Source organism: Mustela nivalis (assembly GCF_964662115.1).
Source record: "Mustela nivalis genome assembly, chromosome: 9".
Taxonomy (NCBI): domain Eukaryota; kingdom Metazoa; phylum Chordata; class Mammalia; order Carnivora; family Mustelidae; genus Mustela; species Mustela nivalis.
Genome location: NC_139028.1, coordinates 22480697 through 22494848, shown reverse-complemented (window position 1 = coordinate 22494848; position 14152 = coordinate 22480697). Strand labels below are relative to the sequence as shown.

The following is a 14152-nucleotide window of genomic DNA, read 5'->3' as shown; positions in this document are numbered from 1 at the left end:
GAAGTCAACATATACATGGAAAAGCGTACATAAAGCAGCCCATTAAATTTTCACAAAGCCATTGCAACAAGCATTGCAAACAGCACTGCCAGGACCCCAAGAAACCTGTTAGGCCCTCTTCTAAACACTACCACTCCACAAAATTAGAACCATCTCCATTTCTATCACCATTGCTTAGTTTTGCCTGGTTTTAAACTTTATATCTAAAGTGAAATTGGGGGCTCCTGTCTTCTGTCAGTTTGGTGTATGTTCTGCAAGGTGGCAACTTGTGGGTTCCTGCTCAGTGTGGGGGAAAGGATGTAGTCCTCAAATGTTATTAACAAGTTATTTGAAATAAGAACTAGCGAATTCAGCTGCTCTAAATCTAAATCAGGTGTTTTACTTTTAAACGTTCCCATTGTTTTACGACATGTCCTTATGAAACACTTCTCCCCTCTGTTCAGGACTTGCACCTGCTACATCTCCCAAGGGGCAAATTCCCAGGTTGAAAACCATCACTGCAGCAAACCTGTGCTGTCACCAAGGATATTCTGGGGATGGGAGCTCAGGAGCAGGGCACACTCATCTTTCTGCTTTCGCAATTTGCAGCCATTCAGTAGGTTTTTAGTAAGTGCATTGAAACCATAAGCCTATTTGTTTCCCAACAGACTGTGACTTTTCCAAAAGCAAGGACACAGTCATTCCCATCTGTGGAATCCCATACCTGGTACTGTGCTTATATGCGACAAAGGCCCAATAAATCTTAAAAATGCAAAATCTGTTTAAAACAGAAGGAAAAAAGGGCACCTGGGTGGCTCAGCTCGTTAAGCGTCTGCCTTCAGCTCAGGTCATGATCCTGGAGTCCCAGTATTGAGTCCCACATCGGGCTCTGCTCCCTCTGCTCTTCATTCTGCTTGTGCTCTCTCTCGCTCTCAAATAAGTAAATAAAATCTTTTAAAATAAATAAATAAAAATTTAAAAAACGAAGAAATGGATGGAAAGAATCTACCGTCCTACATAGCTACCCAAAAGTAGAGTCAGTCATACAGATACAGAATCTTTCTTAGTGGGACTGAAATGACAACATTATGTGTCCATCACTGTGGCTAACCAACCCCCATGCTGTGGAATGTTCTACAGCAGTAAACCATGAGGTGAATCTTTACACACAGCTATGGAAAACCCTCACGATTTGTTCTCAGTTACCAAAAAAGAAGAAAAAAGCAGGTTGCAAACAATCTAATTCTATAACGTTCTATCATTTACAAAAACACAAAAGCCACATCTTTCAAGATACCTATGGAAGTAAATGCACAGAAGAGGCCTGGAAGGTTACACACCACACTGATAACAGCAGATAGCTCCAGAGATGAGGTTGAGGATGGTATAAAAGGGATTTATTCCTCCTTGTTTCTACCAAGGTCTCCAGATGAAGACTGAACAACCCACAAATTGAAGAAAAATCGACTTCTCCCTTGTACTGCCAGTTGGTTTATCTTCTAAGCATAGAAACCTGACTCCTCTGTCCCCCTAAACATCATGAAAAATGTAGGGAAAGAACAGGTAAGAGTTCCTTAAACAAGCCATGGCAGTTACGGCCAGGGCCTTTAAGGAGACTTCTGTGAGGGGAGCCCTGGAGTCGACTTCGGGAGAGGCAGGAAACAGGAGATCCATCTTCCACATTTAAGAAATTTGAGCTCATGTCAATAAAACGGGGAGCGGGGCGCTTTCCAAGGGCTGTGCACACTTCCATGGGGCTGTAAAAATACAAAGGAGGGAGGGAGAAGCGCCAAATACCTGTCTGAGGTACTGTAATTCGGACAGAAGCAGGAAAAGAGAAGGGAAGCCACATAAGATTTAATGGAATGAAAACATAAGGTGGTGCCTTTACGCCCAATTACAGCCTCAGCGCTTTGCATTCTGGAATATTCCGTTTCATAAAAATGGATCTTAGAGTAAGGAGTCCAGGCCAAAGTCTGCCACCGATAACAAGCGTCATCTCCGTCCCGCTAGCGAACATCGTCTTTTCTGGTGGCTTTAGTGTCATCGGTGAAACGGGGCGGGTGAACTAAGCCTGTAGCGCAGCCATTCTGATTTCTATCCAAAGCCTAGAGCAGTTCAATACCAACCAGCAAGCGAGCGCCTCTTCCGCGTGGCTACAGAGGGGATGCGGGTCACTCCCACTCCTCGGCCGGGGCTCCCCAGGTGACCGGAAGAAGGGGGCCGACTGCGGGACTGTCCGTGCGCCCACTCGCACCGGCCTCGGGTCATTCCCGACCCCGGTAGTCCGGCACCCAGAGCCGAGGCCGGAAAGGTCCGGGAGCACACGGGGGCGGGCGCCGAGCCCCGTGACGTGGTCCAATCCCCAGCCGGCGCCGGCGGTTTCCCCCCAACTGGCGGACGGGCCCCTCCGCGGCCTCCGAGGCCCGAGCCGGCGACGGAGGAGGGGGCGGGCGTAGGACGTGGCCCAATGGGAGCGCGCGCCGGGGCGGCGGGGGCGGGGCCGGGCGCGCGGCGCAGGGCCGGGCGGCGGAGGCTCCAATGAGCGCGCGCCGCGTCCGGGGCCGGCTGGTGCGCGAGACGCCGCGGAGAGATTGGTGGCTAATGTAACAGTTTGCAAACCGAGGGGAGTTGTGAAGGGCGCGGGTTCGGGGGCGCGCTGCCGGCCTCGTGGGTACGTCCGCCGCCGCGTTTGTCCCAGAGCTGGGGCCGCAGGAGCGCAGGCAAGCGGTGTGGGGGGGGGGGTGGGGATGGCGATGGGAGCGGGCCACCCCTCCGGGAGGAGGCAACGTGCTAGCTCTGGGGGCGGGTCGGTAGCGGGAGCGAGGGCCGCACGGACGCCGGTGCGCTTGGCCCTGGAGCTCGGTCCCTGGGGCGCACCCACGTCTTAGAGGTGGGCCGGGCTGCGTTTCCGGGAATGGGAGCTGCCGCCTTCGCCAGGTGAGGCTTAGGTAAACTCGGGGGACTCGGTGCCCGCCCGGCAAAGAATCTTAGCGCTCCTGGCACGGCGTCTGTGTAGGCAGTGGGGCCGGGGGTTGGGATGGAGAACGGGGGGCGGGGTGGGACACCCCAAAGGGATACCGAGAAGGAGACAGGCCCTTCTAACATCCCAGCCTCCTCCAACGTCACCACCTCTCAGTTCCCCTCCAAGTCCGGCCTGGCTTTCCCCAGCCAGCGGGGGAGCTCCAGGTGTAGGGAGGTAGTTGAGCCCTGGGCGGAAATCCCTGGTCTCCCCCCAGGTGTCTGACAGCAGGGGCAGGGCTAGGGTGCACGGGTTATAGCCTATGCAGTGGACGGAAGGTTCTGGTCTCCTTTCTTCCGTCCTGGTACCTTCCTTGTTTAGGGATGTACTGGATGGAGCCCAGGACCCTTTGTGTGGTTAGAGTCCCGGGTCATTATCAGAAGGGAGAGGAGGGGGATGTAGGCTACTCAGCCCCGGGGAGACCATGGAGTATGAATCTTAAAGCTTCTCTGTTCTGGGATGAGGTTCTGTCTTCTTCACACAGGGCATCCGGTTACAAGTGTTGTTTTTCTTCTCCCTCAGAGGCACAATGGCAGCCACCATCAGGAGGCAGAGGCCGGGGAGGCTAGCCTGTTGGGCTGTGATGGCTGTGCTCTGGGCCGACCTGTTGGCACTGAGTGGTGTGTACCCCAGGAGCAGGCTCAGAAGAATAAATGAGTGAATGATGAATGATCCATGGTGGGAGGGAAGCTTCTGGTTGGAAGCCTCTGCACTGGAGTTACTGAATCCAGTCCTTTATCTTTTCACTTTTTTACCTTTTCTGTGGAGAGAGGTGTCCTCTGGTTAGAGGGGACTCAAGAATGTGGGGGAAGAGGGGTGAATTGACAAATCTGTTTCCTTTGCAGACACACTGGCTGTGATGTCTGTAGACCTGGGCAGCGAGTCGATGAAGGTGGCCATCGTCAAACCCGGAGTGCCCATGGAAATTGTCTTGAACAAGTGAGGGCTATCCCAGTATCCAGGGTGGGGAAAGAGGGGAGTCTGTGCTCCAAGCCAGTGTGTATGCTTCCTAGGGCCCCCAACAGTCTGGTGTCTGAGTGGTTGTATTTGAGGTGTTGGGGCTCCTGAGTCCACACCCTGCTATAGGCACCTGGGCCCTGCGTCTCCTCTTTTTAGGGAATCCAGGAGGAAAACCCCAGTGACTGTGACCCTGAAAGAAAATGAAAGATTCTTTGGAGACAGTGCAGCAAGCATGGTGAGCTTAGCAGCCCACCCCTTCCCAGAGTGGTGGGCAGAGGGGAGGAGATGATAGACACCAGAGCCTGAACCCTTATCAACCTCTGATGTGAGAGGTAGGTGATGGTGGGCTTGGAAGCCTCATACTCTATTCCTTTTTTTTTTTTTACCTCCTCTCAGGCCATCAAGAATCCAAAGGCGACACTGCGTTACTTCCAGCACCTCCTGGGGAAGCAGGAGGGAAACCCCCACGTGGCCCTTTACAGAGCTCGTTTTCCAGAGCATGAGCTAGGCTTCGACCCACAGAGGCAAACCGTGCACTTCCAGATCAGCCCGTGAGTGCTCTGCTGGGGACGGTGGGCTCAGCAGGGCCGATAGGCTCCTCTAGTGCTCACAGTTGTCCTGGCCTTAATGTCTAGCTGTCCTTGCCTCTAACTACCCACTTTCCCCCAGGCAGCTACAGTTCTCACCTGAAGAGGTGCTTGGCATGGTTCTCAACTACTCCCGTTCCCTGGCTGAGGATTTTGCTGGTGAGTAGCTAAGGTGGGGTTGGTGGTGGCCAGGTTCCCTAGGGTCTCCTAGCTGGGCAGCTTTGCCTCCCAGGGAATCTTCATCAGTGTTAGAAAATATCTTTGCTTTGGTTATCTGGGGAGCTGCTCCTGGCATCTACTGGGCCGGAGACGCTGCCAAACGTCCTACAATGCGCAGGACAGCCCCACACAGCAGAGAGTTATTTGGCCCAAAATGCCAATAGCACCAACACTAGGAAGTGTCGTCCAAGGCATGGAGCTGGTGGGAGCCCCGTTCTGTTGTCCTCTGTAGAGCAGCCCATCAAAGACGCGGTGATCACGGTGCCGGCCTTCTTCAATCAGGCTGAGCGCCGGGCCGTGCTGCAGGCCGCACGCATGGCCGGCCTCAAAGTGCTCCAGCTCATCAACGACAACACCGCCACGGCCCTCAGCTATGGGGTCTTCCGCCGGAAAGATATCAACACCACCGCCCAGGTGAGCCAGGGAGGAACTTCCGGCCAGAGGGTGGCTGGTTCTGAGGATGGAGGCCACTTGGAGTGTTTGGCATCTCGTGTGCATGGCTGGCCCTTGCCAGGATGCAGCAAGAGAATGGCCCTCTCGGCCGCTATTAGAGCTTTTCAGCCTCAAGCAGAGAGTGGGTGTAGCAGCTGGAGTTAGATGAGGTTCCCGTGACCGTTGTCTTGGTGTCTGTGCAGAACATCATGTTCTACGACATGGGCTCTGGCAGCACTGTGTGCACCATCGTGACCTACCAGACAGTGAAGACCAAGGAGGCCGGGATGCAGCCGCAGCTGCAGGTCCGGGGTGTGGGGTAAGTCGGTGCTGGGCTCGCTGAGACACCCTTGGGTCGGGGCTTCTTGGAGTGGCAGCCGCCACATTTTCCTGCACGAATTCTCCTGAAGTATCGATCATCACGGGGTACCTCTTGAAAGAGCCAGGGGAAGACGGGGAGGGAGGAGGACTGTTTGGGAATTTTGAAAGACAGGGACCTTCCTGAGTGGCTTCTAAGGAAACCCGTAGACCACATGCAGTCATTTCGCTGTTCTTGTCTTTTCTGGCGTACTTGTTGACAACATTGTCTTCTCTTTCAAACCCATTCCTTTCTGGCCAGCTCTCCTGCCAGTGCTTGAGTCCAGGCTACCATCATTTCTGACTTGCAGGGTTAGGAAAGGTCTCCTTGCCTCCAGTGCGGCCTTCTTCCAGTTTTTTCTCCACATTGCAGTGAGAGAGTTCTTTTCAAAATGCTGACCTGATTATAATCTGTTTCTTTAAAAAAAAAACCCTCATACCTTTTACATTAGCCTGTGAGAGCCCTGGCTCCTCCCACTTGTTTCTACCCAGAGCCCCTTGCTCTTTGAGCACCAGCTGCACCTGCCCTCCATGGGAACGTACTGGGCTGGCTCCCACTGCGTGTCCTTTTGGGTACTGTTTCCCATCTCTCCAGTTGTTTTCCCTTTTCTTCGCCTCGTTACCTCCACTCATCCTTCAAATTGCAGCTCAATTATCACATCTCCACAGAACCTTCCCTGACATCAGCAAGTAGGCGACACTTCCCTTTTCCATCTTCTTTTTTTTTTTTTTTTTTTTTAATTTTTTTTTTTAAGATTTTGTTTATTTATTTGACAGACAGAGACCACAAGTAGGCAGAGAGGCAGGCAGGAGAGGAGGGAAGCAGGCTCCCCGCTGAGCAGAGATCCTGATTTGGGGCTTGATCCCAGGACCCTGGGATCATGACCTGAGCCAAAGGCAGAGGCTTCAACCCACTGAGCCACCCAGGCGTCCCCCTTTTCCATCTTCTGACACTGTTGCTTGTCTGTTCCTCATAACTCACGGGGTGGTACATGCTTTCCGTTCATGTGTTTGTTCAGTGCTAGATTGTAAACTCCTTGGCCGCAGGGACCCTGGCTTTTTTCTCTCAGTCGCATGCCCTGAGACCAGCACATACTTGACACCCAGTAAATACAGTGGACTGGAGGAGGAGGCGAACTATCACTGAGGTGTCGCCACGTCCGTGGAACAAGAGTCAGGGACCCTGTGTGTTCCTCACACTTTTCTCTCTCACTTTTTCCTGAATAGATTTGACCGTACCCTGGGGGGCCTGGAGATGGAGCTCCGGCTGCGTGAGCACCTGGCTAAGCTTTTCAATGAACAGCGCAAGGGCCAGAGAGCAAAGGACGTGCGGGAGAACCCCCGTGCGATGGCCAAGCTGCTGCGGGAAGCGAATCGACTTAAAACCGTCCTGAGTGCCAACGCTGATCACATGGCACAGGTGCCCACACGTGGCTACTTGAGGGAAAATATGAGCTAGGCCGCTGGCGTGTGGTGTGGCCCATCCCTTCTTCCTCGGCCTCCTGCCGTCCCCTCAAAGTTCCAGTCCCTCAGTTTCTGGCCTGCCCAGCCAGAGGAGGACCTGGGTGGGAACTCTGACGTGCCTCATCCTCCCCCAGATCGAGGGCCTGATGGACGATGTGGACTTCAAGGCGAAAGTGACCCGAGTGGAGTTTGAAGAGCTCTGTGCAGACTTATTTGAGCGGGTACCTGGGCCCGTACAGCAGGCTCTCCAGAGTGCTGAGATGAATTTGGTGAGGGGGAGTCAGGCGTGGGCCTGGGGTGGAGAGGCGGGTGGGAGAGAGGGTGACAGGTTGGCGGGCTGGAGGGGGCAGGAGTGTTAAGGAACAAGTCAGCGCTGAGGAGGAGGGCTAACACCCAGCTCTTGTGTGTCCCATTCTTTCTCCACAGGATGAGATTGAGCAGGTGATCCTGGTTGGCGGGGCCACTCGGGTTCCTAAAGTTCAAGAGGTGCTGCTGAAGGCTGTGGGCAAGTGAGTGTGGGGGTTGAGGCAGTGGGGCTGGGGCTCCAGGGCTAGGTGGCTGCAGGGCTGAGGAGAGGGCGGCCAGGGCGGCTGCTCCAGAGATGACACGCTGAAGCCCGGGACTTCCACAGGGAGGAACTAGGGAAGAACATCAACGCAGACGAAGCAGCTGCCATGGGGGCCGTGTACCAGGCAGCCGCGCTCAGCAAAGCCTTCAAGGTGAAGCCATTTGTAGTCCGAGATGCGGTCCTCTACCCCATCCTGGTGAGTAGGCCCGTCTGATCAGATGACAAGCTCCCTTTACCTCACTGAGCACACTCCCTCTGTCTGCTCTAGCCTGTCCCCTTGTTTCTCTGCCCGCTGACATTCTCCGCGTACCCTTACCCCCGACGTGCTCCCGCTCTCCAGCATGCCTCCTCTCTGCCTGCCGTGTAGGTGGAGTTTACAAGGGAGGTGGAGGAGGATCCTGGGGTTCGCAGCCTGAAGCACAATAAGCGTGTTCTATTCTCCCGAATGGGGCCCTACCCTCAACGCAAAGTCATCACCTTTAACCGCTACAACCACGACTTCAACTTCCACATCAACTATGGCGATCTGGGCTTCCTGGAGCCCGAGGATCTTCGGTGAGGGAGGTGGTCGGGATGGGAGGTAGGATCTGGAGCCACAGGGCTGACAGAGGCAGCAGGCTATGCAGTCAGGGTTGGGGTGAGCATCTTCTGGGAGGAAAGGAGAGATATTTCATGCCAGGAAGCTACGTAATCTAGAGCTGGAGGAGGCAGGCTGGGTGAGCTCCCTGGAATGACTCTCTCGTCCCCCAACCAGGGTCTTCGGCTCCCAGAATTTGACCACGGTGAAGCTAAAAGGTGTGGGTGAGAGCTTCAAGAAGTATCCCGACCACGAGTCCAAGGGCATCAAGGCTCACTTCAACCTGGATGAGAGTGGCGTGCTCAGCCTCATCAGGGTGAGAGCAGAAGGAGGCCCTGGGTACAGGCCAAGGGCCCAGGTCCCACCAGCCTTCCCAGAGTGGTTCCTCCATATGGTATCAGAACATAAGAAACAAGAAGAGTTTGGGAAATGGAAAAGTCTTGCCTCTGAACACAGCTAACCAAGGATCTGCTGTGGTGTTTTCAGAGTCTATAAATGCTTATGAGTGTTGTAAAGTTCAGGTCCTATAGATGGTTAAGTAAGTCATTCTCAAAAAGTAGGTCTGGGGTTAATATCTTTTAAAACACACTGTGGGAAATAATGGTCCATTCTGTATTCGAGTAGAGAAGCGCAGGGTTCAGGGGAAAGGAGCTAGGAGTCTGTCTTCAGAGGGCCCATAATCAAAGGGGGCAGAGGTGACTTGGCTCAAGAGCCAGTAGAAAGAGGCTGGTGAGGGACTAGGCCAGCGCCGTAAGTCACCCGGATGCACGTCAGTAGACGCCCACGGTGACAGGATATTTCCAGGGGAAAGATGGCTTAGCGTGTGTGTTTCTTCACCCTGTTTTCAGGTGGAGTCTGTGTTTGAGACCCTGGTGGAGGATAGCCCCGAGGAGGAATCCACCCTGACCAGTAAGATGAGTGTGTGTGTGTGTGTGTGTGTGTGTGTGTGTGTGTGTGAGGGAGGCGGTGCTTGTATGCATTGGGGGCGGGCAGGCCTTGCTTTTGGGTGAGGTGGCGTCACTGCTGTGGCCCTTTTGAGTTTTGGGGCTTTCTTCCTGGCAGAACTTGGCAACACCATCTCTAGCCTGTTTGGAGGGGGCACAACGGCAGACACTAAAGAGAACGGTACAGACGCCGTCCAGGTGAGGCCAGCATGGAGCCAGGGGAGCTCGGGGGAGGGAGTATGTGCCCCAGGAGTGGCAGCAGAGGCAGGGATTGGGGTGGGCTTTCCAGCTGCCTGGGACTGGCTAGACTACCCCTTCCCCTGCCCAGTGAACCATACCATCCTCTGGACTCCAGGCGGCCCCTGTGCTCGGAATCCAGGGCACATTCCCCTCCTCTCTAAGCCCTTGTCCTTTGTCCGACTAGGCCACCGTTGCCATCCAGTCGTCTGTCTGCCCCCACACTGTGCTGGCAGCCGCAAGCCTAGGGGACGCGACCTGGCTGGGCCTTGGGCTCTGCTACAATGACGGTTTCCTACGGGGGTTGGGGGCATCTGTGATTGTTTCCCAGGAGGAGGAGGAAAGCCCTGCTGAGGGGAGCAAAGATGAGCCTGGGGAGCAGGCAGAGCTCAAGGAGGAGGCTGAGGCCCCCGCGGAGGACACTTCTCAGCCCCCACCTGCTGAGCCCAAGGAGGATGCAGCCCCTGAGGAAGAAAAGGCTGCAGAAAAAGAAAATGAAGAAAAGTCTGAGGCCCAGGTGAGTTGCAGGTGCCGAATAAGGCCAGGGTGGCCCCAGGGGCTAAGGGAATAGATGCCTGCCTTGTTGCTTGTCCCCAGAGCCCTGCCTGTGGAGAATAGAAGGGCCTAAGCTTTTCCTGATATGCTCCTCTCTTTCCCCACTAGAAGCCAAGTGAGAAAAAGGAAACAGGGTCTGAGGGTGTTCCTCCAGCCCCAGAGGAAGAAAAGAAGCAGAAGCCTGCCCGGAAGCAGAGAATGGTAGAGGAGATTGGGGTGGAGCTGGTGGTCCTGGACCTGCCTGACTTACCTGAGGAAGAGCTGGCCCGCTCAGCGAAAAAGTGAGTAGAAATTCTGTGTGTGTGTGTGTGTGTGTGTGTGTGTGTATGTATGTATGTATGTATGTATGTATGTATGTAGGGTGGGGAGGGTATGTGTGTGCCGGGTATGGAATCCCTCCTCTGGGAGGGAGAACTGTCTGACCCAGGCTCCAACAACATGCTCTCTCCTTCATGCTTCTTTTTTGTCCCACAGACTCCAAGACTTGACACTCCGAGACCTAGAGAAGCAGGAACGGGAAAAAGCTGCCAACAGCTTGGAAGCTTTTATCTTTGAGACCCAGGTTGGTAGGCTGGGAGGCAGCCTGCCCTGGGCCCGGTGTCTGAGGGGTGTCTGGCTCTGTGAGCCTTGCCCTCAGGGGCTCGGTGCATGCTTGGGCCTGTGCGCTCCTCCCTAGGACAAACTGTACCAGCCTGAGTACCAGGAAGTGTCCACTGAGGAGCAGCGTGAGGAGATCTCTGGGAGGCTCAGCGCGGCCTCCACCTGGCTGGAGGACGAGGGCTTTGGGGCCACCACCGTGGTAAGCGGCCTCCCAGACACGGTGGGTGGGATGGGAGCCCTCGCTTTCCTCTCCAGGGTCAGAGAAGGTGAGGAGAGCTGGGGTGTGAAGCTGTGACTGGGATGCAGGGCTGGCTGCAGGCCGGCCTCTCCTCCTTTCAACACCTTTGCCCACTCCCGCCCCACATCCCTCAGATGCTGAAGGAGAAGCTGACTGAACTGAGGAAGCTATGCCATGGGTTGTTTTTTCGGGTGGAAGAGCGCAAGAAGTGGCCTGAACGGTTGTCTGCCCTTGATAATCTCCTCAACCATTCCAGCATGTTCCTCAAGTGAGCAGCCCCTTTGCTTTTCTTCCTAATTCAGTCCTGCCGAGCCTCATTGTCCTTCACCTTCCCATGCCCCGCGTGCACACCCCTGACCCTTCTTCCTCTTGGGCTCACCATCTCCTTTCTGGCTTCCAGGGGTGCCCGGCTCATCCCAGAGATGGATCAGATCTTCACTGAGGTGGAGATGACAACGTTAGAGAAAGTCATCAACGAGACCTGGGTAATCCGGGTGTAAATTCTCACGGGGATCCTCGCCCCGGCAGGGTGTCCGAGCTAGGCAGCATGGGAGATGCCGAGTGATGGGGACTGAGCAGCAGCCGCCACCTCCTGGCCTCACAGCTGATTGCGAAGGGGCCATGACAGATTAGCCCCGAACAAGGGTCATGGCCATGCCCGAGTTGTCAGACTGGAGTAGCAGCAGAGCCCATTCCCATGACGTTAGAGCTCCGAGGAGCTGGGGCTTGAGCTGTACTCAGCAAGTGGGTCTGGGTTCGGGGAGGTGAGGAGGACTGGTCACAGGAAGCAGAAACTTCCTTTTTGGATGTGTGGGGAACGTCTTTGAATCAGAGCTCTAGAAGCGCAGAGACAAGGGAATAATCGAGAGGTTTGGCTAGTCGGTTCCAAGTAAGCCCCAAGCGTGTAGTTTGCTACTCCTTTGTGGAAAGCCTCGGATGCTATTTTGAGGAGCCTGCCTCCCCTTGTGGGGGCTGACAGCCAGGTGGAGTGGACTGGTTTGTGATCTGAGGGCAGAGTCTGAGGCTGGTTGGGGTATATTTCGTCTGTGGCAGATTTCTGAAGGCTCCGGGGCTAGCTCTCAGCTTGTCCTGGCCTCACCCACAGGCCTGGAAGAATGCGACCATGGCCGAGCAGGCCAAACTTCCCGCCACAGAGAAGCCCGTATTGCTCTCAAAAGACATTGAGGCCAAGATGATGGCCCTGGACCGTGAGGTGCAGTATCTGCTCAATAAGGCCAAGTTTACCAAGCCCCGGCCCCGACCCAAGGACAAGAACGGGACCCGGGCAGAGCCTCCCCTCAATGCCAGTGACCAAGCGGAAAAGGTCATCCCTCCACCAGGTGAGGGCAGGGTGCCTGCTGCGGGTGCTACTGGGCAGGAAGAGGCCTCTCCTTCCTGGGACTACATTTTACCCCTGGTTTCCTTCCAGGCCAGACTGAAGATGCAAAGCCTATTTCAGAACCTGAGAAAGAGACTCGTGAGTTGGGGAAAGTGATTGGGAATATGGCTGTTGCTTAACCTAAGGGTTGGCACACTGGCAGGCACAGCTGGTTTCTGGAAGGTCCACAAGCTGTGAAAGACCATTACATTTTTAGGTTATTAGACACACACACACACACGAGCTGTGGCCCAGAGCTCCTAAAACATTTACGTCTGGCTTTTTACAGAAAAAGTTTCCTAACCCCTCTATTAGCCCCTTCCTCCCTTCTGCAGAGGCTAACCTCTTCCTTCCCCAAAGCAGGATCTGAACCGGCAGATGCTGAGCCTCTGGAGCTGGGAGGTCCTGGAGCAGGTGAGCGTGGAACTGGGGCTACCTGGGAAGCCTGGTGGGAGGTCCTGGGGTCAGGGGGATCTGCACAGAATGGGGCCAGGTCACCTCGACTTCACCTGCCGGCATCCCTTTGCTCTTCCCCACTCCCAGCAGAACCGGAACAGAAGGAACAGCCAACAGGACAGAAGCCAACTTTGAAAAATGATGAACTATAACCCCCAGTTCCCATTCATCCTGCCCCCTTCTCCTACCTCCTCTATTTATTAAACATCAAGGGTGGGGGGAGGGGTTGCTCCTGCCCTCACAGGCTTCAGTTCCTTTTCTCTCACCTTGATCAGAGGTGTGGAGAAGGGGACGGAAGGGACAGCTCACCAGTTCCTTCTGCAATGGTTCTGTGGTAAAAACTGAAATTGCTCGATTTCCTAATCCCACCCCTGGTTCCCTACCCATCCAGGCCCTAATTTGGGAAAAATCACTATTATGTCTTAATTCTTTGCCTGTGGGTAGGTGAGAGATTGACCGTGAGGCGTCAACGGACCTGGCAGGGGGAGGGGTGCCCTGGGATATTAGAGAGTCTCCAGTCTTCTCTGTCCTCCTTCCTGCTCCCTCTTCCACCACGAAGTCCGCCCTACAGGGGCCAGTGTCTACAGAGCCTTGGTTACCAGGTCTGGTTTCTGAGTGCCTATCTCTGCTCTTTTCTTCTCCACGGTCTTGTCTTTCCCTAAAAGGCCTCATCCCCAGTGACTCCTCTTCCCATGGTTTCCTTGCCTTCCTGTGGCAAGTTAGGCAGCTGCTCCTCCTGCCCAAGCCCTTCTATCCAGGCAGGCTGCAGCAAAGCTAGATTAATCCCCGCCTGCTTGTGCACCGCACCCCCCCGCCCCCCAGCATTCCCCTCTCCGGTGGCCAGAGTAGGCAGGGAGAAAGCGGAGGAGGAGAGAGATGTGTGAAAAATCCGGAGCTCCCACTTGTGGGCTCTCAGGCCCAGGAGAGCGTGCGGAATGGCTTGCGTGGGATGCCGGCCTCCTGTGAGCACTGTCGGAGTCTGCATCGGCCCAATAGCCTGTTCCTCCATGTCCCTATGACTCTTGGCCCCCTGCTCTCTCCCCTTTTACCCCCCCAGACATAGCCTTTCCCTGGCCCCCTAGCCCCCTGGGCTGACCAAAATGTGCTTTCTACTGTGAGCCCCTATCCCAAGACCCTGGGAAAAGGAGAGGCCGTGGTGTGAATGTAAAAAGGCCACCTTGCCCTTTTCGCGACAGGCCTTGTGGGGGACGGAAAGGGGTAGGGGCTGGCCTGCCTTTCTTGAGTTGCTCTGTTGAGATGGGGGCTCTTGACCCACCGTGCCCATGTTGGGGAGCCTACCCTCCGTATCCCGAATGGAGCAGGAGCCACAGCTGCCACCCAGCTCCCAGGGTAAGGGGGAATCTGGTTGTGTCTGTCTTCTGTCCTTTTTTTTTTCCCTTTTTTTTTTTTTTTTTTTTTTTTGCCACATTGGCAGAAATGAGACTGCAGGGTCCCACCCCGTCCTGTATGTTTGAGTTCTTTCACTAGCGGTTGAGGCTGGTTGGACAGGTTTGAGTCAAATTGTACTTTGGTCCATTGTTAATTGAGAAACTGTTTCAATAAAATATTCTTTTCTACA

The 14152-nt window shown here is 54.8% G+C and overlaps 2 protein-coding genes across 13 annotated transcripts in view; one reads left to right on the top strand and one right to left on the bottom strand.

Moving 5' to 3' along the window:
• The window catches only part of VPS11 (VPS11 core subunit of CORVET and HOPS complexes), a 20518-nt gene extending 18105 nt beyond the window's left edge, over window positions 1–2413 (bottom strand). For 2 of the 4 annotated variants that reach the window (XM_082683569.1, XM_082683570.1), the window contains exon 1: window positions 2109–2413. The gene's annotated coding sequence lies outside the window, so the exon portion shown is untranslated. The remainder of the gene's footprint in view (window positions 1–2108) is intronic. The other 2 variants (XM_082683573.1, XM_082683572.1) reach the window with 2 other exon arrangements.
• The window catches only part of HYOU1 (hypoxia up-regulated 1), a 20415-nt gene extending 6263 nt beyond the window's left edge, over window positions 1–14152 (top strand). For 2 of the 9 annotated variants that reach the window (XM_082683566.1, XM_082683565.1), the window contains 26 exons: window positions 1401–1542; window positions 3524–3621; window positions 3847–3940; window positions 4118–4196; window positions 4358–4512; window positions 4631–4707; window positions 5000–5181; window positions 5403–5518; window positions 6784–6976; window positions 7155–7289; window positions 7447–7529; window positions 7652–7784; window positions 7956–8143; window positions 8343–8481; window positions 9014–9074; window positions 9228–9307; window positions 9678–9863; window positions 10010–10182; window positions 10376–10463; window positions 10578–10700; window positions 10874–11007; window positions 11140–11224; window positions 11845–12079; window positions 12169–12216; window positions 12481–12531; window positions 12664–14152. In XM_082683566.1, coding sequence (XP_082539692.1) covers window positions 3531–3621; window positions 3847–3940; window positions 4118–4196; window positions 4358–4512; window positions 4631–4707; window positions 5000–5181; window positions 5403–5518; window positions 6784–6976; window positions 7155–7289; window positions 7447–7529; window positions 7652–7784; window positions 7956–8143; window positions 8343–8481; window positions 9014–9074; window positions 9228–9307; window positions 9678–9863; window positions 10010–10182; window positions 10376–10463; window positions 10578–10700; window positions 10874–11007; window positions 11140–11224; window positions 11845–12079; window positions 12169–12216; window positions 12481–12531; window positions 12664–12725 — 2991 coding nt within the window. In that variant the 5' untranslated portion in view covers window positions 1401–1542; window positions 3524–3530 and the 3' untranslated portion in view covers window positions 12726–14152. Of the gene's footprint in view, window positions 1–1400; window positions 1543–2469; window positions 2920–3523; window positions 3622–3846; window positions 3941–4117; window positions 4197–4357; window positions 4513–4630; window positions 4708–4999; window positions 5182–5402; window positions 5519–6783; window positions 6977–7154; window positions 7290–7446; window positions 7530–7651; window positions 7785–7955; window positions 8144–8342; window positions 8482–9013; window positions 9075–9227; window positions 9308–9677; window positions 9864–10009; window positions 10183–10375; window positions 10464–10577; window positions 10701–10873; window positions 11008–11139; window positions 11225–11844; window positions 12080–12168; window positions 12217–12480; window positions 12532–12660 lie in introns of those variants that run through there. The other 7 variants (XM_082683563.1, XM_082683567.1, XM_082683562.1 and 4 more) reach the window with 7 other exon arrangements.